Here is a 23,695-nt window from a genome sequence, read left to right on the forward strand (position 1 = left end):
CATTTAAACAGCGCCTGCCACGGCGAACCAGTCAGCACGTCCCGGCACGAGCCTTAAACCCATTGTAACATCTCTCAGACTGCAGTAATAGCGGAAAGAATTTTACCCCGGTGCAGTCTGAACACATGATTTTATGTACACGTACGAACACGTCTGGGGGGCACGGTGGCGCGGCGGGTTTCACCGCCCGGTGCCTCGCTGCGTGGCGGCCCCGTCTTTCTGCCTGCGTTTGCCTCCCCCGCCGTGCACAGGAAGGACCCGACCACCCACCTCTGGCTCTGTTACACAGTTCCTCCCTTGAGTCGCCTTGGAAACCACGCGAGTGGTCGCTATGGGTCGGCTCCGACTCGGCACCTTGCGTGCGTGAACGCGTTCGCACACGTATTCATCTAGCACGTTTTTCTCCAACGCGACTTCCAACCAACTCCGTGTAGTGTTATCAGCGCTTTACCAGCGTAATTTACACTGCTTACACCGGGTCACTCATCCATACATCAGTGGAACACGCACACACTACGGCTGAACCCGAACAGCATGTCTTTGGACTGTGGGGGGAGAACATGCAAAGGCCACACAGACCGAGCGGCCATCGATTCGATGATCGAACCCACGTCCACCGGCAGCGCCCATGTTCCGCTCGCTGTTCCGCTCGCTGTTCCGCGCTCCGCCGCCAGGTGGCGCCACCGAGGCGCAGTAAATCTCTGCTTCGCGCAAAAGCGAAAGCGCACAGAGAGCTGAGCTCGAACCCGGGCAGGAGCTCGGACACCATGGCGGCTCTGAACCTGGAGGAGCTTCGCATGAGCGGCGCGGGGAGAACCCTGGCCGTGCTCACGAGCGGCGGGGACGCGCAAGGTAGGCGAGCGAGCGAGCGAACGAACGCCGGACGGGGACACACGTTGCTCCCGCCTCTGTTCGTCACTATAGTATAATTAATCGTTATTAACCGATTCGATTCTGCGCGCGGGTTTCTCTTTCCGTGATTATTCTGAATGTTTAACAGTTATCCTACACGTACACGTACACGTGTTCTCACCGTCCTGTACCTGCGCTGCGCTCGGCTGCCTTAGTTTGGACCCGAAGGTCACAGGTTCCAACCCCAGGGGCACGTGCACGTCGTAACCGCAGCCTGCGCAGGTCTGTGACGGGACTTACTTAGCCTCGCTCACCCGCCGCCTAGTAAAGTGACCGCGCGCTGCCACAGCCAGGGCAGGGGAGGGGGTAAATGGAACACTTTTTACCTTACTTTTACCGAACTGAAGGCACTTGTTTACTCGGTCTGTTCCGTCACCAAACCCGGTACCTTTCTGCTCTCGGCCGGTCGATCGCGGTAGTAAAGTGTCTTTTTTTTTTTTTTGCTCTTATCTCGAACGGCCGCCTCGTGCCTCGGAGCGTCAAGGGCTCCGGGGCTCATCATGGGCGCGGTCCCGTGCAGTACGTGCGGTGCGTGCCCTTTACACAAAGTACTTTGTACACGAGTTCAGTTGAGTTCACTTCGCTGTGCTAAGGGTCGCGGTGGTGCGGAGCCTATCCCGGCGGTACCCAGTGGGGTCACGGTGAAAATTCCTTTCGGGAGGGATGGAGGGAGGGGGAACGCGGGGGAACTACTTGCTTAGGAGAAAGCGACGGCCTCCCACGTCCTCCGGCACCGAGGCCGCTCTGCCCTACCTGAAGAGGGATGCGGAAACGAACCCTTGTTGGTTGCGGGTTCGAACCCGGGTCGGTCCGCGTGCGCTTGCTGGTAAATTACGGAGACGGCCGGGTCGTCCCGTGGTAAAGCGCGGCCCCGTCCGGGCCGGACCCCGCGCTTCCGGGATGGGCTCCGGACCACCGCGACCCTGCGCCGCACGCGCGCTTATCGATGCCGGACGGACTCGGCCGAGAAGCGAAGCGCGTAAAGTGACTGCGTCCTTTGTGTCGGTTGTGCCCGTGAAACACCGGACTCGTGACACACACACACACACACACACACACACACACGTGTGTTTGTTTGCGTCCCCCACGACAGGCATGAACGCAGCGGTGCGCGCCGTCACTCGCATGGGCATTTTCGTTGGAGCCAAAGTGTACCTCATCTATGAGGTATGTACCCACCGTCCGTCGCTTCCCCCAGCACAGGACCCGGCGTCTCTCCGATGAGCTCCCCGCGTCCCTCAGAGCTGCCGAGTCCCTCCCGCACCCTACGCCGAAGAAGGGTCTCGAACCCATCTCTCCGAAAGCCACTTCTCTCCTGATCTCCTGACACCGTCTGCTGTGATTATCTGTGTATTTATTTGAATGTCTCTTGTACAGGAGCTACTGGAGGGATGTGAACCAGCGACATGGTGGCGTCACACACACACACTAGCTGTGTGCGTGCGTGCGTGCGTGTGTCTAAAGCTCTTTGTTTGTTATTCATAACTAGTTTACTGTGAGATGTGTCTGATGAGCCATTTGCCTGTTGATGACCTCAGCGTTAGCGGTAAATGATGAGCAATTAGCTACGACAGACGAACGGCAGGATTTTGCGGTAAAAACGCGGTTTGAAAGGGAACGACGGCCGTGCGGCCTTTTCAAAGTCTCCGCCGTCCCTGTCCGGGTGAGCTGTGTTCTCTGTGTCGCTCAGGGCTACCAGGGCCTCGTCGATGGAGGAGACAACATCCGAGCGGCCAACTGGCAGAGCGTGTCCAACATCATCCAGCTGGTAGGGATCCGGGCTCCGAAGGAGCTCCCGAAGCCTCGTGCGGAACGGAGACGCGTCCGCCGTTTAAATTTGGACGGTTTAAAAAGAGAACCGCAGTGTAACCGCAGTGTAACCGCTGGGCCATTTCCCTGTGCTTCCTTCCCACTGTTTCCCCTGTTCACAAATGCAGCAGTGATAGAATTTGACATGAAACCATGTAGCGAGTTACAACAATGTACAAATACGATTCGAAAAACCATGGATGTTCCACGCAGTCTGTGTGAAGCGAGCAGCGGAGGTTCGTCTTAGTAAAGCGGACGAAAGCGGCGCCTAAAACGAACGACGAGCTATTTTAATGTATTTTGTAGCGTGTTGAGCGAACGCGCCTTTGTACCGAGGGAGGGGGCCGCGCTGTGTTTTCGCGAGGTCCGACAGATCCTGCTCCGCTCTCGCCCCCCAGGGCGGCACCGTGATCGGCAGCGCCCGCTGCCAGGCCTTCGCCGCTCGCCAGGGGCGCCTGGCGGCCGCGTTCAACCTGGTTCGGCGCGGAATCACCAACCTGTGCGTGTGCGGCGGCGACGGCAGCCTGACCGGGGCGAACATCTTCCGCAGCGAGTGGAGCGATCTGCTCGCCCAGCTGGCGCAGGACGGTAGGCGCGCTTCGGCCCCTCGCTCGGAGCCGTGCGGGAGCGAACGGTCGCTTGACCGCAGAGCTTCGTATCGCTCTCTCGCTGGGGTGGGACTGCGGTCGAGGTGCTGCCTGCCGAGCGCAGGACCGTCACTGACGCCGACGTCGATGCTTCAGGAAGGATCACGGACGAGGTGGCCCGGCAGAACGGACACCTCAACATCGTGGGCGTCGTCGGCTCCATCGACAACGACTTCTGCGGAACGGACATGACCGTCGGCGCCGACTCTGCTCTGCACCGCATCATGGAGGTGATCGACGCCATCACCACCACGGCCCAAAGGTTAGAGCCACGGGCGCGGCTTTCGGCTTGCGTAGCGGTTCCTCTCGACTTGGTCTCGAGGGACGTCGACCCGAAAGCGAACGATCCGCCGCGGGCGTCGAACCGAACCTGCTTTCGGTCAAAAACGAACTGCCTTCGATGCGCCGGAGCCGGAAAGAGTCTTTTTTTGGCCGTTCTTGACCAACGAGAACAAACGTCACAAGTTCTGTTTTTGTTCCGCAGTCACCAGCGTACCTTTGTTCTGGAGGTCATGGGGCGACACTGTGGGTGAGTTTTTTTTTTTTTTTTTTTTTTTTTTTTTTTTTCTTCCCCTTTGCGCTCAACCCGAGTTCTCGATGCTGAGGATGCTGAGCCGCGTCACTCTTCGTTCAGCTACCTGGCTTTGGTCTCTGCGCTGGCGTCCGGAGCAGACTGGCTCTTCATCCCAGAGGCTCCGCCGGAGGAGGGCTGGGAGGAGCACATGTGCGCTCGGCTTGGAGAGGTGAGCCGCCCCCCGCCCCAGACTGTGAGCGTGAGACAAAGTGGAGGGAAACGCGTTATTTTTCGAAGCGCTCTTTCCGCAGAGTCGCAGCCGTGGATCCCGGCTCAACATCGTCATCATCGCGGAGGGAGCGATCGACAAAAAAGGAAAGCCCATTTCGTCCGGCTACGTGAAAGAAGTAAGTGTGACGCGCGGCGTCGGGCGGCGCCGGGTGCGTTCCGCGTTTGGGCCGAGCGGACGTGGGACGTTCGGCGCCTACGGTCCGCACTTGTACTTCGGCCGCTTCGTCCCCCGGTTTTCCGGCGGTTATTTTTAAAGACGCAAAGGGCAACTTTGAAGTGACCCCGAAGTGTCTGTCGCTTGCAGCTCGTCTCCCGGAGGCTGGGCTACGACACTCGGGTCACTGTGCTCGGCCACGTGCAACGGGGAGGCACTCCCTCCGCTTTCGACAGGGTGCTGGTGAGTCCCTCGGTCGCCACGCTTAACGATACGTTCGGCCTCCAGATCGCGTGTCTCCAAGCTAAAATGCAGCTGGAAGCGAAGTGATTGGAGCTACTACTGCCTTTGGACCCACAGGTCGCAGGTTCGATCTCCACCTCCAGCTACGGTACCCTTGAGCAAGGTACTTGCCCTGAATTGCTCCGGTAAAAAAAAATTGCCCAGCTGTATTAAATGGCTCAATAACCGTAAGTCGCTTCGGAGAAAAGCGTGAGCTAAACGAAATCGATATCTACGGGATATAAAATGCTTGTTCCGTGTCTTTGCAGAGCAGCAAGATGGGTGTCGAAGCTGTGCTGGCCCTGCTGGAGGCCACGCCCGACACTCCAGCCTGCGTCATCGGCTTGTCGGGCAACCAGGCCACGCGCCTGCCGCTCATGGAGTGCGTGCAGATGGTAGGCTGTGCCGCCCCGGTGCGATGCCGCTCTTACCCGCTTGGGATCGCCTGCGTGACGGGCTAATCCGGGTCCTTCTCTGCAGACGAAGGAGGTGCAGAGGGCCATGAACGAGAAGAGATTTGAAGAAGCCATTCAGCTCCGTGGGAAGTGAGTTTGCGGTGCATGTGTTTCTTTGTCTTTCTTGATTGTTTATGGCTCCGTGTGTGTGTGTGTGTGTGTGTGTGTGTGTGTGTGTGTGTGTGTGTTTTCCTTGCTGCGGTAGATTTCCATCACATGTTCTTTACAGGAGCTTTGAGAACAACTGGAACACCTACAAGCTGCTGGCGTACCAGAAACCTGCCCAGTCCAAAGTAGGAACCTCTACTGTCCCAGTGTCCGTTTTGCGAGCGCAGCTGAGCCACGTATGTCTGACCGCCGCTCTACTCTTCTGCAGAGCGACTTCTCCATGGCGGTCCTGAACGTTGGCGCTCCGGCAGCAGGAATGAACGCCGCTGTGAGGTCAGCTGTGAGAGTGGCTCTGGCTCAGGGCCACAAAGTCTACGCTGTGAGCGACGGCTTCGAGGGCCTGGCTGCGGGGGCGGTACGTCTCAAGCCGACGATCTCCCGTCCTTCATTTGCGGCGAATCCTTACGGATTATAGAGCAGATTCGACGCCTGAGATGTTGGTGCGGTTTTCAGAGTTTCAACGTGCAAGTTTCTTCGACGAGATAATCGTGGATGTGATGTTGAAGGTGGAGAATGTGCGCCGCTGTGTCGGTCAGCAGACGTGACTTCCATCCTCTCCTTTTGTTAAAGATCAAAGAAGTTACCTGGCACGACGTTGCCGGGTGGACGGGTCAGGGCGGCTCTTTGCTCGGGACCAAACGGTGAGGTTCTGCTGCGGGTGGGGCCACAGTCTGCATCCCAGGGTCACCTCACCTCACTGAAGACTTCTACTTACTGTAGCAGAATCTCTAACGTTGCTTGTCTGTTTTGGCCAGAACTCTTCCTAGTACCTGCATGCAGTCCATCGTGGAAAACATCAGCAAGTACAGCATCCAGTCTCTGCTTGTTGTCGGGGGGTTCGAGGTAACTCCGCTTCTCGGATCTTGCTTTCTCCCATGAAAGTTCCATAAAAGCACAAACTAGTCATACCAGTGCTGTCGGGTTGGGGTTTCGGCGTTGCCGCGTTTCCATTTCCACGCATTCGATAAACGTAAATTGTGTTTTCGGGCAGCTGGTCAAAGCCCCGGTCCGGTGCCTGTCTGTCTACCTGTCCGTCTGCGCGTTTCCTCAGGCGTACGAGGGGGTGCTGCAGCTCGCTGAGGCTCGCAGCCACTACGACGAACTCTGTATGGTCATGTGCGTGATCCCAGCCACCATCAGCAACAACGTCCCGGGCACAGATTTCAGCCTGGGCGCCGACACGGCCGTCAACGCCGCCATGGAGGTGCGTTCGCCTTCTACGGCGGTCGGGTCATCGCGACGCGAGAACCCGGGGCCTTCGAGGTCTCCCGACTTTCCGCTCGGTCTTCCGCGTCGTCTTGCGCGGCAGTCGGTTTGACGCCAAACGCACGGAGAGGCTTGTTCCAAACGCACACGAGCGCAGCGAGAAATGTGACTCGAGTTCTCGTGCACCTCGTCCATAGAGCTGTGACAAAATCAAACAGTCGGCCTCAGGGACGAAGAGGCGGGTCTTTGTGGTGGAGACCATGGGTGGCTACTGTGGCTACCTCGCCACCACCACAGGGATTGCAGTGGGAGCAGATGCAGCCTACATCTTTGAGGAGCCCTTCACCATCCATGACCTCAAGGTGAGATAAAAAACACTGCTTCGTGCGTCTGCATACACATCTGCTGTGATACACAGCGTGTGCGTATAAACATCCTTTGTTTTTGTTTCTCGTACAATTTTGGGGTTCTTTCCTCAGACCAACGTGGAACATCTTACCGAGAAAATGAAGATGGATATTCAGAGAGGCCTGGTGCTCAGGTGAGTAATAACAGCTGTGGAAACGCACAGGTCCGGTGCGGTCATCAGCTCACCTGCGATGCGTTCCCTCAGGAACGAGAAGTCGCACACGCACTACACCACCGAGTTCATCCACAGCCTCTACTCGGCCGAAGGGAAGGGCGTCTTCGACTGCAGGGTTAACGTGCTCGGACACCTGCAGCAGGTGAGCCTTGACCCGTCGCGTGGGCGTTGAGGGACGTCGACCTAAAAGTAAACGATCCGCTTTGGCGCCGCAAGCGTCAGACCTGTCAAATTTGCATCTGTTTGCACCTCAACCTGAGTTTAGCGCGATGATTTCCTCCGTGTTTTCGTTACTTCATGTATCGCTTTTCTCCAAAGCGACTTCCAGTGCACTGTATGTAGTTATCAGCCCACACACCTTATTCACCACGGTAACTTGCACTGCTCGATACACTACTTGCACTGGGTCGCTCATCCATACATCAGTGGAACACAAACACTCACACACTTTGGGTGATTTAGTCACCAACCCACCAGAACAACATGTCTTTGGACTGTGGGAGGAAACCCACGCGGACACAGGGAGAACATGCAAACTCTACACGGACCGAGGGGGGGATCGAACCCACATCCTCTCGCACCACCCCACCCCACCCCACCGCACTGTTCTTCTGTCAACATTTACAGGGTGGAACTCCAACGCCATTCGACCGGAATTACGGTACCAAGCTCGGCGTGAAGGCAGTGCAGTGGATCAGCGAGAAAATGAATGACACATACAGACAAGGTGGGAACACATGGTTGTGGCTTTAACGCCCTGTTTGGGAGAAGGTGGCGTAGGACCGGGCTGTTTTAAGGTTCTTCCGGGCTTTCGCAGGTCGCGTGTTTGCCAACTCTGCAGACACTGCCTGTGTGATTGGCATGACGAGGAAGGTGCTCACCTTCAGCCCGGTGACGGAGCTCAAGGCCAAGACTGACTTTGAGTGAGTATTTACATGTATTCGTTTATCGGACGCTTTTCTCCAAAGCAATGTCCATCTCGTAAAAAGTACAATGCGTTCATTACATTAGTAGAAAGGGACACTTGGATGCAGACATGTGATTCTTAAATACAGTTTTTCTTTTCACCATATGAACCAGTGTACCTCACCCAAGTAGCTGTAGAAAACTATCTGAATATCGACGATTCCTTTCTAGTAATTTATAAGTTACGCTGCAGGAGTAGTTGCATGAAGATTTATCCATTGTTTAACAGGCATGATCTGAGTTATATTGCATGAACATTTACACCTTACATGAACTTAAGAGATGACGGGTGAAGTGAGTTTTAAGACCCTTTTCAAATGTGGTCAGCAGTTCTGAGTGAGGGGGGAGGTCTTTCCACCACAACGGCACCAGAACTGAGAACCTCCGTGCTTTACTTTTTGTGCGCAGGACCACTAATTGAGCAGAAGTAGATGAGCGAAGGGGTCTGGCTGGGGAGTAGCAGTTCATCAAGTCTTGTAGATATATGGGAGAAGTTCTATTGATGCTTTTGTAGACAATAACTAGGGTCTTAATGGGAAGCCAGTGGCGCAACGGGCTTGGGCGGGTCTGGGGTTCAAGTCCTGCTTGGGGTGCCTTGTGACAGACTGGCATCCTGTCCTGGGTGCGTCTCCTCTCCTCTAGCCTTGCACCATATGTTTCCGGGTTAGGCTCTGGCTTGCCACGACCTGTTCGTGATCAGCGGTTTGAGACTGTGTGTGTGTGTGTGTGTGTGTGTGTGAGAGAGAGAGCTATAGGAAGCCAGTGAAGAAATGAGTAGAGGAGATACGTGCAAATGCTTCAGCAAGTCAAACACAACTCATGCAGCAGCATCGTTCTGTATCAGCTGTAGACATTTGATGGCAGTAGCAGGAAGGCCACACAGGGGAGAGTTGCAGTATCCAGAAGGGATGTCACCATGGCCTGGACAAGTAGTTGGGCAGAGTCAGATGTGAGGTGAAGACTGATCCTGCAAATGTTATGTAGGATGTATCTGCAGGTCCGGGTTGTGGCTTCGATGTGCTGAGAGAACAACAGACTTGAGTCAAACGTCACTCCCAGACTCGTAGCTGAGGAGGTAGGAAAATGAGTGAGTTGTCCACTTTGATCGATAGATCGTGACAGGAAGACGAGCCAGGGGGGAGGTGTTGGATCTCTGAGTTGGAGATCAGATATTCATGCGGAAATGTCTGACGCTCCAGGTGGAAATAATACATTTACAGTTACTCACCAAGTTCATGCCTTTTCTCCCAAGCAACTTATGATGCTAAGCTGCTTAGTTATTTACCCATTTATAAAGTTGGGTAATTTTTTTTCTGGAGCAATACAGGCTAACTACCTTGCTCAAGGATACTACAGCTGGAGGAGGGATTCAAACCTGCAACTTTTGGGTCCAAAGGCAGCAGCTCTAAATACTATGGTACCAGCTGCCCCTGAGTATCAGCCTGATGGCTGAATGTGACCAGTTTACCTTACTGTTTGGTGGAAGTAATAACACTATTTTATGAACAAGTAATAGATGTCAAAGTGTCACTCCTACCCTGCTGTGCCTTGATGTCCATAGACATAGGATGCCGAAAGAACAGTGGTGGTTGAACCTGCGGCTGATGCTCAAGATGCTCGCCAAGTACCAGACGAGCTTTGAAGAGTACGTCACTGGGGAGATGGAGCACGTGACACGCAGGAGCCTAAGCATCGAGACGGGATTCTGAGGACACGGATGATTCCGGTTTGCTGCGTGCTACTTTCACCTGCCCAGTAGACCTGAAGCAGTCCTCTGCCATCTTTAAATGACCAAAGAACCAGTATACTTTACATTGTAGGGTCTATGGCTGTCTTACAGTTGTGACCAAAGTAATTAATTTGCTAATTTCAGGGAAAAACACTGAATGCATAACATGTCGTGCTGGAGGATTCCAGCATCCTCACTATTTTTTTTTTTTTTTTTTTTTTTCCTACCGAAACAGGGTTGTATGCTACTTGGTTGCTCACCGAGTTAAAAGCTGGAATAAAATAGTGTAATAGCATCCAAGCTTTTCAAATGTCACATATAAGTAGAACTTTTCTCCTGTGAAAGTGAGATTTGTAGGTGTTTGTGCAACAGTGGTCTTGAAGAACAAACACCGTCAATAGAGCAAACTGGTGAAAATGGACTTCAACAAAGACATCGGGTTCACAGCTGCTTTCAGGGATGTTCTTGCCTGATGCAGACGTCCTGCCTGCTCTGAGTGATACACTTCTACCCGTCGACGCTCCTTTTATTTCAATGGCATTGGGTTAATGACTGAATTCTCCAGTACTGTTAGTATTTGCAACAATCCATCTCAAGTTGTGATTTTTTTCCCCCCCAAATATTATTTGGGGTTTTTTTTATTTTGTGAATTTTATGATTCTGAAAACTCTAAAAATTTATGCTGCAAACATAAATGCTATTACCCCAGAAGTGTTAAACATCCTTTAATGTAATCAGGCTTTTAAAGCCAGGGAAAATGTGATTTCTTTGTTTTCTAATAATGAAATGGCTTTCTGGAATATGCAATGTATGTCTGTTCTGTAGTCTAATTCAGTGTAATGCTCTTGAGCCTGAATGCTGACACAAAGTATCTAGTAAGAATGTTCTATTGTTTTGTCACAATTTAAAATTAAATTCATTCCTCCATTAAAGGTGTATTAAATTGCCTTCTGTCACACTTACAGTATTCAGGAAAATACAAATCAATCTTACTGAACTCAATTCACCAGTAGCAGTCCTGACAAACTTGCAACGGCAACAGACCTCACACCAACCTTAACAACCACGTCATAATGTTAACACACAGTTTTAGATGCTTGACAGTTAAGTGGATACTTATGTCCCAAACACTTTCACTGAAACTTGCCAAAACTGAAGGAGAAAGGGTTTGTATCACCAAGCCCTTCTTGCCCTGGACCAGCAGCTCTTTCACCTGGACTCTTGGAGAACGAGAAGGAGAATTCCTGATCTGGGCAGGAGTCCATCTGCTCAAACAGGAAACCTGGAAGCTCAGAAAGACAAGGCTGTGAACCAACATTTCAGCAAAGATGGAGTACTTGAGCTTTATTACAATGTGAAGCAAAAATCACCTGCTGCTTTGGGCCCAGAAGTTTTCTGTTTTGAAAACAAAATTAAAGAAAATGGATTACAACAATAAGCGAAACATGGACACAATATGGCCAGAGAGAAAGCTGCACTGCCCACCTTGTGATTGAAACAAGAAGCTGAGAAAGAGAAGGGTTTGTCCTGCAAAGAGAGGGGAATGGTCTTTCAGAGGCCATGGTGATAAATACATTAATAGTCAGCTTCTGTAACAACATGCATCCATGGTGCCCCTTTCCTCACCTCCTGGGCCAACTCTGTAGAAAACTCGAACCCTGAAAATCCAGGAGTGTCAGGAGCCGACGGTGCAGAAAACACAAAGGATTCGGAGACATCATAACAATCAAGAGAAGGACAGGGGCTTCCACTAGGGAACAGAGGAGAATCACTGTGATTCCGTGAACTGTACTATTAGTCGACTGTTGCTTCCAGTCAGAGCTGCTCACCTGTTAATAAAACTTGGATTTTTCCTTCTGCTGCAGTGACTTTATTAAGGTTTCAACAGCAGAAGCCTCCTTGAGATTAACTGTCACCTATTCCTTCACTGCACTTTGGTATTGGAAATATCCATAGACATTAAGTGCAGTTTAGAACAGTAAGGAAGATGCTATCTTACACACAACTGCGCAATGGTACCACAGACACTTTCTATGGTGTCTGGAGGAGCAGATCTTCACCTGTACTTTGATACAAAGCTCTTCACACACATCTGACCTGAGAGAGAATGTTGGCGTGTCTGAGACAGCCTTCATCCTGGGAGGTGGAGTGAGTGGATAACCCCCTGTGTCCTCAGTATGTCCTTTACTACATGAGTGTGACTGCAGCTCCTGTCCAGCTGTGTCTTTCTGCTGCTCCTCTGCAGTCTCAGAGTCACCTTCCTGCATCAAGGCATTTCAGTTACTCCCAGGATATCTACACTATGGAATTTAAATGATGTTTAACTCTCTGTGTTTTACCACCTCAAGCTCAAAGATTACTTAAACTGTGGCTATAAAATATGCAGTGAATGCCAGTGAATATAGTAAAAAAAAAAAAACTGCATTAGACAGCATGTGGACTCAGTGCTGACTGGTTCAGGGCTCTCTGGACGTACTTGGGCTGTCTCCATCTGGCCCTCATCCAACACACCTGCTGAATGGATAAATACTCCTGAGAGGATTATAAAGTACAGAGAGATCTGAAAATCTAAAGTAACTAAAGGATTATGAGGTACAGAGGGACATAAAAATCTCTTGTTATGAAGAAGACAGGCTGAAAAGCAAAACTGCCACAAGGTGAGTAGCTGCATTGCTTGACTTCACTTCCATACCGCTATTGTCCCTTCCGTTCCACATGTCCACTGAAGACAGGGGGGCTGCGCTCTCATTCTCTGTGTCTTTATGTTGATCCTCTTCAGCACAAAGACTCACTTCAACATTCCTCACTTCCTCTCCTTTACTCCTTATCCCCACCTCACCTTCCGCCATGATGCTCTGTCACATTAAAAATCTTTTCTTACATTTATCATGGAAGAGATGTTTCTCAGCTTCACCGTTTTATTTACATGCACAAATAGAGTATAGTCTTTTTTAAAGAGTCCAACTTCAAAAACCCAGCTTTCATTCACTTGTGAAATGACACAAACACGAGACGGACCCCCCCTGGAGCACTCTCCTCAGCTGTCGGATGTTGCAGTGCTGCAGGGTTCTGCTGCTCACTGGTACTGAAGCAGATTGTCAAAGAAAACCAAAGTAATCCGAACGTGCAGGTGGAACCAACAGTGTGCACAGCAACCACACTACACACACTGCGGATGTAGGAACATCCTATCCTCTCCAGAATCTGAAATGAATCTCTGCCACCTTTGTATATCTAAAACAGTTACATATGAGTGTAATTATTACAATCATGCATTATAAAAGCTGTCACTTTATACGAAAACATAATGACCAAGAGTAGCTCATATCGAGGCCTCAGAAAGGATACGGCACATTTTCGCTGAAGGGTGACTGAGGGCCAGGGCCTGAAGAAGCACAACAGAAGGTCTTAGTATTGAATACTTCCAACTTTGACCGAAAATCTTGTTTGAAGCCCCAGTAAAACACTGTAAACCATCAAGTCCACACCTTGTAGGGCCTGCAGTTCCTTTCCTTTGGAAATGATTTTGTCTTCACAAGCCAAGATCCTCTGTTCAATCTCTGCTTTCTCCTGCTGTATTTTGATGAGTTTCTGTGCAAGAGGACTCTGACAGTACTGCTCCTTATGTTCCTCAAACACCTTTCTGTAGTTTTCAGTTCTCTCCTCATACATTTTCCTTGAGTGAAGTAGCATTTTATCCAGTTCAGAGTTTAAGACTTAAACAACATTATTTAAGACTTAGACTCAGATGTACTGTTAAGCACAACACAGGTTAGCAGGTATCAATAGTTAGCACTGCTGCCTTTAGACCCAAGTCAGAGGTTTCAATCCCACCTACTGCTGTACTACTCGTGATCGAGGTACTTAGCCTAAAAGGCTTCAGTAAAATTACCCAGCTGTATAAATAAGTAAATAACTGTAAGTAGTTTAACATTGTAAGTCGCGTTTGAGAAAGGCATCAGCCAAATGAATAAATGTAAATCACTTTAAGCAGCAAAACATTGTGAGTTGCTCTAGAGAAAAGGGTCAACTAAATAATAACACTTGGGAGTAGTAGAGACTTATATGAGCTGTAATGCTGTATGCCATGAGCTCACGTGTCCTGGTTGCAGGACTCCTGTGTTCTGCGAAGCTCCTGTTGCAGCATTTCCTCATACTGGAGTAGAAGGCGGTTTGTCTCCCTCAGACTGAAAGTGACACATTAGAGGGTGATTATTTAGAATCATTGTTTATTTGCCAAAACTGGAGCAGAGACAAAGACTACACACTAGGTGACATGAGTGCACCAACAATGTAACCCAGGCTTGAAACTTGGAATGGACTTTATCTGTAAACTCTTGTCATCTATATCAATTGTTTGCTCTTATCTGTGACCTTCTCATGCTGTCTTTGTAATGCATCAATAGCTTCTGTCTGTCAGACAGGTCCTTCTCCAGGTTCTCAATACTTTTTCTGGTGTTTTCAATTTCACTCTTCTTCTTAGCCACAATTTCCTGGAAAACTACAGTGAGAAGATCATAGTTGCAGTCTCAGACGAATTGTGACAGGCTTTGAACAACTAAAAATCCTACTGGAAGGTAACTAAACTCACTTTGAATCTGGAGATCAACCTCATCCTTTTTCAGGGTGACATCCTGCAGCTGCAGAGCTGGAATTGGACAGAGAGCAACGTCAGGGCCAAACTTGGCAGACTCAAGCAAAAGCTCCATTAACTCATATCAACAAAGAGTTTTAAACCTCATACTAAAAATATGTTACATATAAGCATCAGGTTATATGGGGTGAAGACCAGGCCATGGGAGGCCAAATGGTTCATGACATTGGTGCCACGGGACCTTTGTGTGATTTGATACAAAACTGTCATAAGGACAGCAACACACCCCACACACGGCCCACGTGGGACCAGGTGAATGAATGTGGAGCACATACAGGTGGTCCCCGATTTACGATGGGGTTACATTCCCCGAAACTCATCATAAGTCGAAATTAGTCAGTCGAAAACGCATTTAAGACCTAATACACACCTGCATGTCACAGACTGGGAGATGCAGATCGTGAGAGAGTATCGCTCCATGGCATGTATCACTTACCCCCGGGAAAAAAAAAAAAATCTAAATTCGATATACGATTTCAACTGAATGTCTATCGCCAGGTCACCATTGTAAAGTCGAAAAAAATCGTAAGTCGAACCATCATAAATCAGGGACCACCTGTACTGGTTTTAATTTTACTCAGCAATGCAGCATTTGTATTCTCTGTTACTGCTGATGCAGGGCAGCCATTACAGAATAGCCAATACTGTGACTTCAGTACTAGGGCACCTGTTTTGTTAGCATGAGCCCGTAAAACTCTATGTTTGTTTCTTTATTTATTGGTCTATTATTTTTTGAAAGGTTCTTCCAGAAACTGCCCTGTTACTCACCTAAGCGCAGCACTAGGGAGCTAATATCTGCAAAAGTATGCTGGTCTTCAATTTCAGCACTAAATTGGATGATAAAGCATATTAAATTGATATAATATTAATTATATGAGCACTGAAAGAGGCCGTTAAAGAAGTTCAACTAATCGATTAATCTAAATTCAAGTAAATTTAACGCTGCAATAAATTTCAACGAAATACTAACCAAGACATGATGTGAAAAACTTAAAACTCGTGTGTTTACACAATTCGGAAAAAAAATCTGTGTTGCGAATTTAGAATCTTTACTGAAGCAAACGTGTGACTCAACCTTTAGCAAAACAGCAGACTGTTCAAAACGAATAATAAGTGTCGTCAGTTGTGTTTAAACAAGTTGTACAAACACCGTAACACCACCGCTCCCCGCGCGCCGAGCCAACCGCACAGCCCGCCAATTTCCCACAATTCCGCGCCACCTACTCCGTTCGGTCCTCCAGTATCCCACAATTCCTAACGCCCGTCTTCGGTAAAACGCGCCTGCGCACAAGAGACGCCCTCTTTCGGACCCGACCGTCTTCCGCTAAAATGGTGAGTGCGAAGGGTTTCTGAAAACACTTTTTTTTAATCCGTGTCCATCCTGAACACAGAGTGATGATTTCGATTCGCAGTACTTGTGTGTAATTACTACGTCCTCGTGAGCGTATTTGAGCTTGGATAGGTGCTAAGTTATGTCTCGTTTATGTGCTCAAGCTGCCGGCTGTGTCTCTGAGGGGCGCCCTGGACCGGCTGCTTCCATGAGCCTCATTTCACGGTTTCCGGTGGCCCCGCGACAGTCGTTACCGTTATATAGCAGAGGATTGGCGGCCGGTGTTGGTTCTCACCGTTCGTGCGGTTGTTTCCCCAGGCCAAGCGCACGAAGAAGGTGGGCATTGTGGGCAAATACGGCACCCGCTACGGCGCCTCCCTCAGGAAGATGGTGAAGAAGATCGAGATCAGCCAACACGCCAAGTACACCTGCTCTTTCTGCGGCAAGGTGAGCGTCGCAGGTCCGAGGGAGGGTCCCGGGGGGCAGGCGGCCGGTGCGGCGGGCTCTTCTCGGGCCCCTGGCTGGTTTGCGTGCTGCTGCTGTCTCTGACTCTGACTGGGGGTTGGCACTACAATGAATGAATGAGTTCGATTAGTGGAAATTTCTGCACTGCTTGGTTAAGTCCAGTGACTCTACTGTAGAATCAATGATGGAGTGTTACACATGGCTGAATTGTGTTGTACAGATCCCAGTCTTAAAATTACAGTACAAGTTTCTTGGCTCTTGCAGGATTATGTTGCAGGTGTCAGTTTTTATGGTCTCTTGCTTTGCAAAGGGCTTTATTGTCTCATGCCATGTTACACTAGTATCTGTTAGAAGTGGTAAGAATGAAGCAGTGTGGCAGATGTCCATTGCAAAGGCCCCTGGTCATGATATTTACACTTATTCTTTCAGCTAATTCAACATTAAACTACTGACAGTGAGTTATCTGTTTATACAGCTGGGTAGCTTTTTCCACAATTTTCTTGCTGCTTTTCAGACCAAGATGAAGCGAAAGGCTGTTGGCATCTGGCACTGTGGCTCCTGCATGAAGACTGTAGCTGGTGGAGCTTGGACCTACAAGTAAGTCTTCTGCCAAATAATTTCTCTTGCTCACTGCTGTTAGATATAATGGGCTAAAGGGTAACTTAAAAAAAAAAAAAAAAAAATCTGGAAGTGAAAATGAATGTTATTCCATATTGCTTAGAGACACTTAGGAGGCAGTGCAAAATGCACTGTGGTTTGTAACAAGCAACTTTGTAAATAAGTGTGGAGATGGTCCTATAAAAAGTGTTTTTGAAGTACCATAGTGGATTATCTACTTTTAAATATGACAATCTGCTATTGACAACCTCATGATAACCTGGCTCTCGCACCCAGCCGGTATGACCGTCACAGCCTGTTAATTGTTTCTTTAAAGGTGCTGGTGTTGTAATAGTTTGTTTTTTTTTTGTTTTTTTTTCCCTGTTTTGTAGCACAACATCAGCTGTCACAGTGAAGTCTGCTATCAGAAGACTGAAGGAACTGAAGGACCAATAAACTTCAGTGGCTTCATTTTTGTACAGATTGCAAGAAATTTGTGACTCGTTCATTTGGTCAGTTTAACATCCTTGAATAAAGTGGTCATGAATGATGAGGTTTTCCTCTCTCAAGCCTTCAGTATCCTATGCAGTCACACAAGGTGTCATTTAAAGGACTTCCCCATGTTTTTAGCACTTGGTCAAGATGTTTAAGACCAAGTGGTGTTAATGTTCTGCAGCTCAAGATTTGATGATGTTGAATTGAATTGTGGTGCAAGAACATTAGAGTTGTAGCAAGGGGCCTAGTGGTGAGAGGACCCAGGTTTGAATCCCAACTCTGGATTGTAGTACCCTTGAGCAAGGTGCATTTACATGTATAAATGTGACTGATGCTCTTCAAAGCAGCTTAATGTTAATCTGCTTGTTTACACATTTGTACAGCTGGGTACTTTTACTGGAGCAATTTTAGTTGCTTGCTCAGGTGTATTACAGCTGGGATGTAAACTGACAAGCTTTGGGTCCAAAGGCAGCAGCTGGAATCACTACACTACCAGCTGCCCCCTAAGGTACTCACCCTTAACTTGCTCAGCTGTGTAAATGGGTAAATCGGTGTATGTTGTTTTGCAGAAAAGTGCCAAATAAATCAAGGGGACAGCAGGTACCATAGGGGTTAGAGCTGCCACCTTCAACTCTGAAGTTCACATGAAGGTTGACTGCATGTACAGTATGAAGAAATCTGAAGGAGTGTGGAGTAGAGAGAGAATGATGTAAAGAATGACAAATTAGAGAAAGCCCACTCATATTACTGTGTCCAGTGTGAAATTAACAAGGTTTGATAAGTCTGGAATATGTGAAAATCGTTAGGTCCTTTTAAGAGCTGATTTTAGCTGCACGTGTCATTCAATCAAGAAGGTCTGATTTGAACTTATTTATGTGATGCCTTTCTGTGACTTGCAATGTTTCTATTTCCCCATTTACGCTGGGGGGTAATTTTACATGAACAATTTAGGGTAAGTTCTAAGGGTACCACAGCTGGTAGCGTAGTGGCTGCAGTTGCTGCCTTTGGATACAAAGGTCACAAGTTTGATCCCCACCTCCTGCTGTAGTACCCCTGAGCAAGGTACTTACTCTAAATTGCTCCAGTAACATTACCCAGCTGTATGAAGGGGTAAATAATTGTAAGTTGCTTTGGAGGAAAGTGTCAGCTAAATGAGTAAATGTACAGCAAGAGCAGTTCTGACCACTACACTACCAGCTGATTTGAGTATTTCACCTGAGACCCTTTTGTTGGTTGTCTTGATGCCACCTTTCTGAACATTTTCCATTAACGATAGCATGAATGAAGCTTTATTAATCCCGAGGAAAATGCACTTTGCAACATGCAAAGCATGTAATGTACAACATCCAGACACACGCGGCATACAGGCATGTAACCAAACAAGCAGAGATGTAAGTGAATGAAGAGACAAACATTAAAATGCAAGAGAGGGATCATGGGTGCAGTGACCTGATGGAACACAGAGCAGCTCAGTGCCACTGGGTCACTAAGAGGTCATTGACCCTCTGGGCAGCGTGAGGACTCTCCGCAGAGCCCGATGCAACGCGCAGCCAGGTAGCTTGACCAACTGCGCTCTGCCGGTCAGCTAGTGGGTGTCCTGGGCACTGCGGATGCGTCTACATGTATGGACCGGAGCTTCTCTGTTGAACGCGCTGAGATGGTCATTATCACTTGATCACTTGACCGACCAGACTATCGGGCGTCGAATCGACTCCGCTGGTCACAGCACACTTTCCATTCCTCTCTGGATCGCGCCTTCCTCATCCACGTAGCTCCAAACGTTTTTCTTATGTCGTCAATCCATCGTTTTGGAGGCCTTCCGCGTGGCCTTTTCCGCTCACGCGGATACCACTCGACAATTGCGCGAGTCCACCGATTGTCGGTGAACCGAGCAACGTGTCCGGCCCATCTCAACTTTTGCTTCTCGTACTCGTTGATGACGTGCCTCACGCCGGATTTCTCTCTGATCGTCTCACTCCGGATATGTTCTCTTAGTGATATTCCCAGCATAGATCTCTCCATCGCCCTTTGAGCAGTTACCAACCTTTGCTCTTCTCTCTTCGTGGTGGCCCAAGTTTCACTGCCGTATAACATTGCAGGTAAAACTGTGCCATTGAAGAGGTTCGCGCGGGTGGTCTTATCCAACTTTCCTTTGAGCACATCCTTGATGGAGTTGAACGCTTTCCATCCGGCCCTTATTCTCCGCGAGATTTCCTTCTCCATGTCTCGACGCATATTTACTTCTTGTCCAAGGTAGACGTATTCCTCCACCTCCTCTATTTCATCGCCTTGAACCACTATTCGGCCCCTTGTTGCGTAATCTGACCGCATGAACTTGGTCTTCATGCGGTTCATTTTGAGGCCTACTCTCGAGCTTCTGATGTCTAGCTCGGTTAGCATGGTCTGAAGTAGATCTGTGGTTTCGGCGACGAGGACGATATCGTCAGCGAAACGGAGGTGGGTCAGTAGCTCGCCGTTGATGTTTACGCCGCCCTTCCAGTCGATGTCTCTGAAGATCTGCTCGAGACATGTGGTGAAGAGCTTCGGAGAGATGGTGTCTCCTTGTTTGACGCCCTTCTCGACTGGTATTCTAATCGGCGACGACAGCAGAGCGATGTCGGTGGTACATCCGGAATTCGCCTCCCGTAGGAGTTCGATGTATTGCGCCTCGACTCCTTGCATCTCCAACGACTTTAGCACTGCGTTGATCTCGACGCTGTCAAAGGCCTTCTCGTAGTCCACGAACGCGACGCATAGTGGCAGCCTGTACTCTTTCGCTCGCTCCAGCAATTGGGTCAGAGTGAAGATGTGATCCATCGTGCTGTAGGTTCTTCGGAAGCCTGCTTGTTCCCTTGGTTGTTGTCCATCCAAGTGTTCTGATAATCGTGTTAGGATTATCTTCGTGAACAGCTTGTAGATGTGGGACAAGAGGCATATGGGACGATAGTTCTTCAGATCTTCTCTATCTCCCTTCTTATACAGCAGGATGGTTCTCGACTCTTTCCACTGCGATGGTATCTTGCACGTGTTCAGATAGTGACTGAACCGTTCGGCGAGGATTTTCCAGAGCTGTTCTCCGCCCAACTTCAGCATTTCAGATGTTATGCCATCTTTCCCCGGTGCTTTTTCCCTCTTCATCAAATTGACGGCCCTTTCAACCTCACTTACGAGAATGGGGGGCACATTCTCCTTCCTTTGAAGTGATGGTGGTGGTTCAATCTTCACAGCAGATTTAAAAAGCTTAGTGTAAAAGTCTTTACAGATCTTTACCACCTCGCCTCTTTCATCGGCTGTAGCACCATCCGAGTTCTTCAGCTTCGTCACTTCCGATTTATAGAGTGCCATCCCCCTTTCACATTTCTTGAGGCTCTTCCTTTCCTCGGCGGCCTTCAGGAGCTTTTCCATCCGGTATTTTTCGAAGTCTCTCTTCAGCTGCAGTCGTATCACCCTGCTGAGAATGGAATATTCAAGGTGATCTTCCGCAGTCCTCTTCATGTTCTTTCTCTTCTCGAGAAGTTTTTTGGTTTCTTCCGAGATTCTTCCCTTCTGCTCCCTTGGGCCCGCCTCCTTTGCCTCCCTCAAGCATTCCTTCAGTTTCTCGATCAGTGAGTCATAATCATCGTCAATTCCGTCAATTCGGCACCAGGATTTCCTCTCCATCGCTTCCTGCAGTCGCTTTCCATCGTAGACCTTCACACGTTCTTCCCTCGACGTCAGCTGCAGTGTCGTCTTCTCCTTTGTCCTGTCGATGACGATCTTGGCCCTGAGCAGGCGGTGATCGCTGCCGGTGTTGAATGGCGTTACGACAGAGACGTCTTGCAGAATGCGCCGCTTGTCAACCAGGATGTAGTCGATCTCATTGCGATGTGCAGCGTTAGGGGCTATCCAGGTCCATCTTTTCTCGCTGTTCTTCTTGAACAGGCTGTTCCCGATGTAGATTTTTCTCGCCTCTACCATAGTGACCAAACGTTCCCCTCTTTCATTTCTTTCTCCAGTTCCAAACTTTCCAACATACCTTTCACCTTGCCTCCCTTTTCCGACCTTTGCATTGAAGTCTCCCATCACGACGGTGTAAGTGGATTTCCGAGCTAGCACCATGTCTAGCTGGCGATAGAACTCTTCCACTTCATCGTCGTCGCTGGCACTGGTGGGAGCGTAGGTCTGGATGATCTTAAGGGTGGCCTTTCCCGAGAGGTTCACGTTGAGCACTCCGATACGCGATGACACAAAATGGCATGAGGCGATCTTCGTAGTCCATTCTTTGCTTATGATGAACCCGACACCCCCAACTGATCTGCTACCATCCGCTTTTCCTAGTCTTACAGCGCATCCATCTTCCCACCTCGCACTCATCTCCTTCTTCTGCCGAGTCTCGCACAGACCCAACACGTCGCATCTGATCTTCATCTTCTCCTCCATCAGGTGGTTCAATCCGTTCCCCCTTGCCAAAGACCTGCAGTTGTAGGTGCAAATGGCAAGGTTAGTCCTGTTCCGTGGCGGCTTCTTGGAACCTGAGATTCTTAGCGGCCTCTCGTCGCTCGGATGGCGTACCGCCGCCGTGGCACGGTCCGATTGACGTGCAGGGTACTGAGGCCCATTTCTTCGTGCTGTTTTAGCCAGAAAATGACGCCACCCCGCTGGCTAGGCGGGCAGGCCATTGCACCTCTTCAGTTTAGCTAGCTTCCAGCCTCTACAGGATGGACCATACGCCCGCTTCTGCTAAGGCGATCCACCTGCATGACCGATAGTCCGGTACCAATGCGGCATGGTTGAACCTGCCAGGATATACAGAGTATATCCAACCGCCATAGCTACCAGACAGCCATTGCCACTGTTGCGCCACTTTGAGGCACTGAAGCCGGGTTTGCAACAGATGGTCATTATTCTTGCATAAAATATTGAAATAAACTTGAATAGAATGAATGAATAAATGACTATGATCTACACACGTGATTCCACTTACCTACTTGGTTTAACCAGTGACACTTTCGCTTCGCACCTGCGCTACTTTGTGTTTCTACCGCACACGATTTTCTCTAAAGCGACATATGGAACTGGTCGTTACACACCTATTATGTTATATGGGGAAGACTGCTTCTCATTCAATAAGCATTTCATGGAAAAACTAAGTGATATAAGGGTTCACATACTTTCAAGCAGCCCTATAAAAAGGTGTCAGTGAAAGAGATGGTAAAAATTTAATTAAAGGTCTTCTCTGCTGATTTTGTTCCCTTTGATGTAAAGATCAACTGGATTTTTTCTTTTTTTACTAAATATTTAAATGTCTCAGGGCAGCTCAATAACAACATATTCTAGAACTAATACCAATCCGTGCTAATTCAGAGTAAATTTACATTTATTCATTTAGGTGACACTTTTCTCGAAAGCCACTTACAGTGATGATCTACCAGCAATTTGTTACCCTTCTATATATTTGAGTAGGTTTACTGGAGCAACTTAATGTAAGTACTTTAAATTACAGGTGGGAGGGGATTCAAACCTGCAACCTTTCGGTCTAAAGGCAGCAGTACTAACCACTCCATTACCAGCGCAGCTCTCACCAGAAGTGTTAGCTTTGTAGCGAGAGAGACATTCAAAACAATAAAAATAACATCCATCCATCCATCTTCCTCCGCTTTTATCCGGGGCCGGGTCGCGGGGGCAGCAGTCCGAGCAGAGTCCTCCAGACTTCCCTCTCCCCGCACACCTCCTCCAGTTCCTCTGGGGGAACCCCAAGGCGTTCCCAGGCCAGCCGGGAGACATAGTCTCTCCAACGTGTCCTGGGTCTGCCCCGAGGCCTCCTCCCAGTGGGACAAGCCCGGAACACCTCCCCAGGGAGGCGTCCAGGAGGCATCCGGAACAGATGCCCGAGCCACCTCAACTGGCTCCTCTCGATGCGGAGGAGCAGCGGCTCTACTCCGAGCTCCTCCCGGGTGACTGAGCTCCTCACTCTATCCCTAAGGGTGCGCCCAGCCACTCTGCGGAGGAAACTCATTTCTGCCGCTTGTATCCGCGATCTCATTCTTTCGGTCATGATCCAGAGTTCATGACCATAGGTGAGGGTAGGAACGTAGATCGACCGGTAAATTGAGAGCTTCGCCTTACGACTCAGCTCCCTCTTCACCACAACAGACCGGTACAATGACCGCATTACTGCGGACGCCGCACCGATCCGTCTGTCGACCTGCCGCTCCATTTTTCCCTCACTCGTGAACAAGACCCCAAGATACTTAAACTCCTACACTTGAGGGAGCAACTCCCCCCTAACCCGGAGGGAGCAATCCACCTTTTTCCGACTGAGAACCATGGCCTCGGATTTGGAGGTGCTGATTCTCATCCCCGCCGCTTCGCACTCGGCTGCAAACCTCCCCAGTGCACGCTGCAAGTCTTGACTTGATGAAGCCAACAGGACCACATCGTCCGCAAAAAGCAGAGACG

The 23,695-nt window shown here is 49.4% G+C and overlaps 3 protein-coding genes across 6 annotated transcripts; 2 read left to right on the plus strand and 1 right to left on the minus strand.

Moving 5' to 3' along the window:
• The first annotated feature begins 688 nt into the window (after positions 1-688).
• pfklb (phosphofructokinase, liver b) lies at positions 689-10,646 on the plus strand. 2 transcript variants are annotated; one of them, XM_029256693.1, is made up of 22 exons: positions 689-852; positions 2,006-2,079; positions 2,603-2,680; positions 3,120-3,309; positions 3,465-3,630; positions 3,853-3,897; positions 4,003-4,111; positions 4,194-4,289; positions 4,478-4,570; positions 4,879-5,004; positions 5,090-5,154; positions 5,294-5,357; positions 5,441-5,587; positions 5,803-5,873; positions 5,988-6,075; positions 6,284-6,436; positions 6,636-6,800; positions 6,918-6,979; positions 7,052-7,163; positions 7,649-7,748; positions 7,839-7,944; positions 9,549-10,646. In XM_029256693.1, exons 1-22 carry the CDS (start codon positions 768-770, stop codon positions 9,694-9,696), a joined length of 2,343 nt encoding a protein of 780 aa, XP_029112526.1. In that variant the 5' UTR covers positions 689-767; the 3' UTR covers positions 9,697-10,646. The 2 variants fall into 2 exon arrangements, with proteins under 2 accessions (XP_029112526.1, XP_029112527.1); XM_029256694.1 differs by lacking the exons at positions 689-852; positions 2,006-2,079 and having other exon boundaries at positions 2,328-2,680.
• On the minus strand, positions 10,642-15,560 carry LOC108929412 (protein SIX6OS1). Of its 3 annotated transcripts, XM_029256700.1 has the most exons (15): positions 15,341-15,560; positions 15,139-15,197; positions 14,308-14,364; positions 14,091-14,217; positions 13,814-13,903; positions 13,205-13,392; positions 13,065-13,101; positions 12,735-12,801; positions 12,409-12,571; positions 12,193-12,248; positions 11,814-11,977; positions 11,343-11,466; positions 11,202-11,243; positions 11,087-11,111; positions 10,642-10,998 (listed from the first exon to the last, which is right to left on the minus strand). In XM_029256700.1, exons 1-15 carry the CDS (start codon positions 15,346-15,348, stop codon positions 10,850-10,852), a joined length of 1,356 nt encoding a protein of 451 aa, XP_029112533.1. In that variant the 5' UTR covers positions 15,349-15,560; the 3' UTR covers positions 10,642-10,849. The 3 variants fall into 3 exon arrangements, with proteins under 3 accessions (XP_029112533.1, XP_029112532.1, XP_029112534.1); XM_029256699.1 differs by having other exon boundaries at positions 11,087-11,243; XM_029256701.1 differs by lacking the exons at positions 14,091-14,217; positions 15,139-15,197; positions 15,341-15,560 and having other exon boundaries at positions 11,087-11,243; positions 14,308-14,331.
• Positions 15,561-15,616: 56 nt separating this feature from the next.
• Positions 15,617-17,315, plus strand: rpl37a (ribosomal protein L37a). Its single transcript, XM_018743947.1, has 4 exons — positions 15,617-15,702; positions 16,019-16,147; positions 16,680-16,762; positions 17,155-17,315. Exons 1-4 carry the CDS (start codon positions 15,700-15,702, stop codon positions 17,216-17,218), a joined length of 279 nt encoding a protein of 92 aa, XP_018599463.1. The 5' UTR covers positions 15,617-15,699; the 3' UTR covers positions 17,219-17,315.
• The last annotated feature ends 6,380 nt before the right edge of the window (positions 17,316-23,695 follow it).

This window comes from Scleropages formosus, chromosome 12 (assembly GCF_900964775.1).
Source record: "Scleropages formosus chromosome 12, fSclFor1.1, whole genome shotgun sequence".
Taxonomy (NCBI): domain Eukaryota; kingdom Metazoa; phylum Chordata; class Actinopteri; order Osteoglossiformes; family Osteoglossidae; genus Scleropages; species Scleropages formosus.

Excerpts from the sequence above, each read along its gene's own strand:
- pfklb (XM_029256694.1), top strand. The coding sequence starts at position 2,441 with ATGACCTCAGCGTTAGCGGTAAATGATGAGCAATTAGCTACGACAGAC. Across the intron at positions 3,631-3,852 it reads ATCACCACCACGGCCCAAAG|TCACCAGCGTACCTTTGTTC; the intron begins GTTAGAGCCACG and ends TTTGTTCCGCAG. Across the intron at positions 7,164-7,648 it reads TGCTCGGACACCTGCAGCAG|GGTGGAACTCCAACGCCATT; the intron begins GTGAGCCTTGAC and ends CAACATTTACAG.
- LOC108929412 (XM_029256699.1), bottom strand. Across the intron at positions 12,572-12,734 it reads AGGAGAGTGCTCCAGGGGGG|AGCATCATGGCGGAAGGTGA; the intron begins GTCCGTCTCGTG and ends TTAATGTGACAG. Across the intron at positions 12,249-12,408 it reads GAACGGAAGGGACAATAGCG|GAGTATTTATCCATTCAGCA; the intron begins GTATGGAAGTGA and ends TAATCCTCTCAG.
- rpl37a (XM_018743947.1), top strand. Across the intron at positions 16,148-16,679 it reads CCTGCTCTTTCTGCGGCAAG|ACCAAGATGAAGCGAAAGGC; the intron begins GTGAGCGTCGCA and ends GCTGCTTTTCAG. Across the intron at positions 16,763-17,154 it reads GGTGGAGCTTGGACCTACAA|CACAACATCAGCTGTCACAG; the intron begins GTAAGTCTTCTG and ends CCTGTTTTGTAG.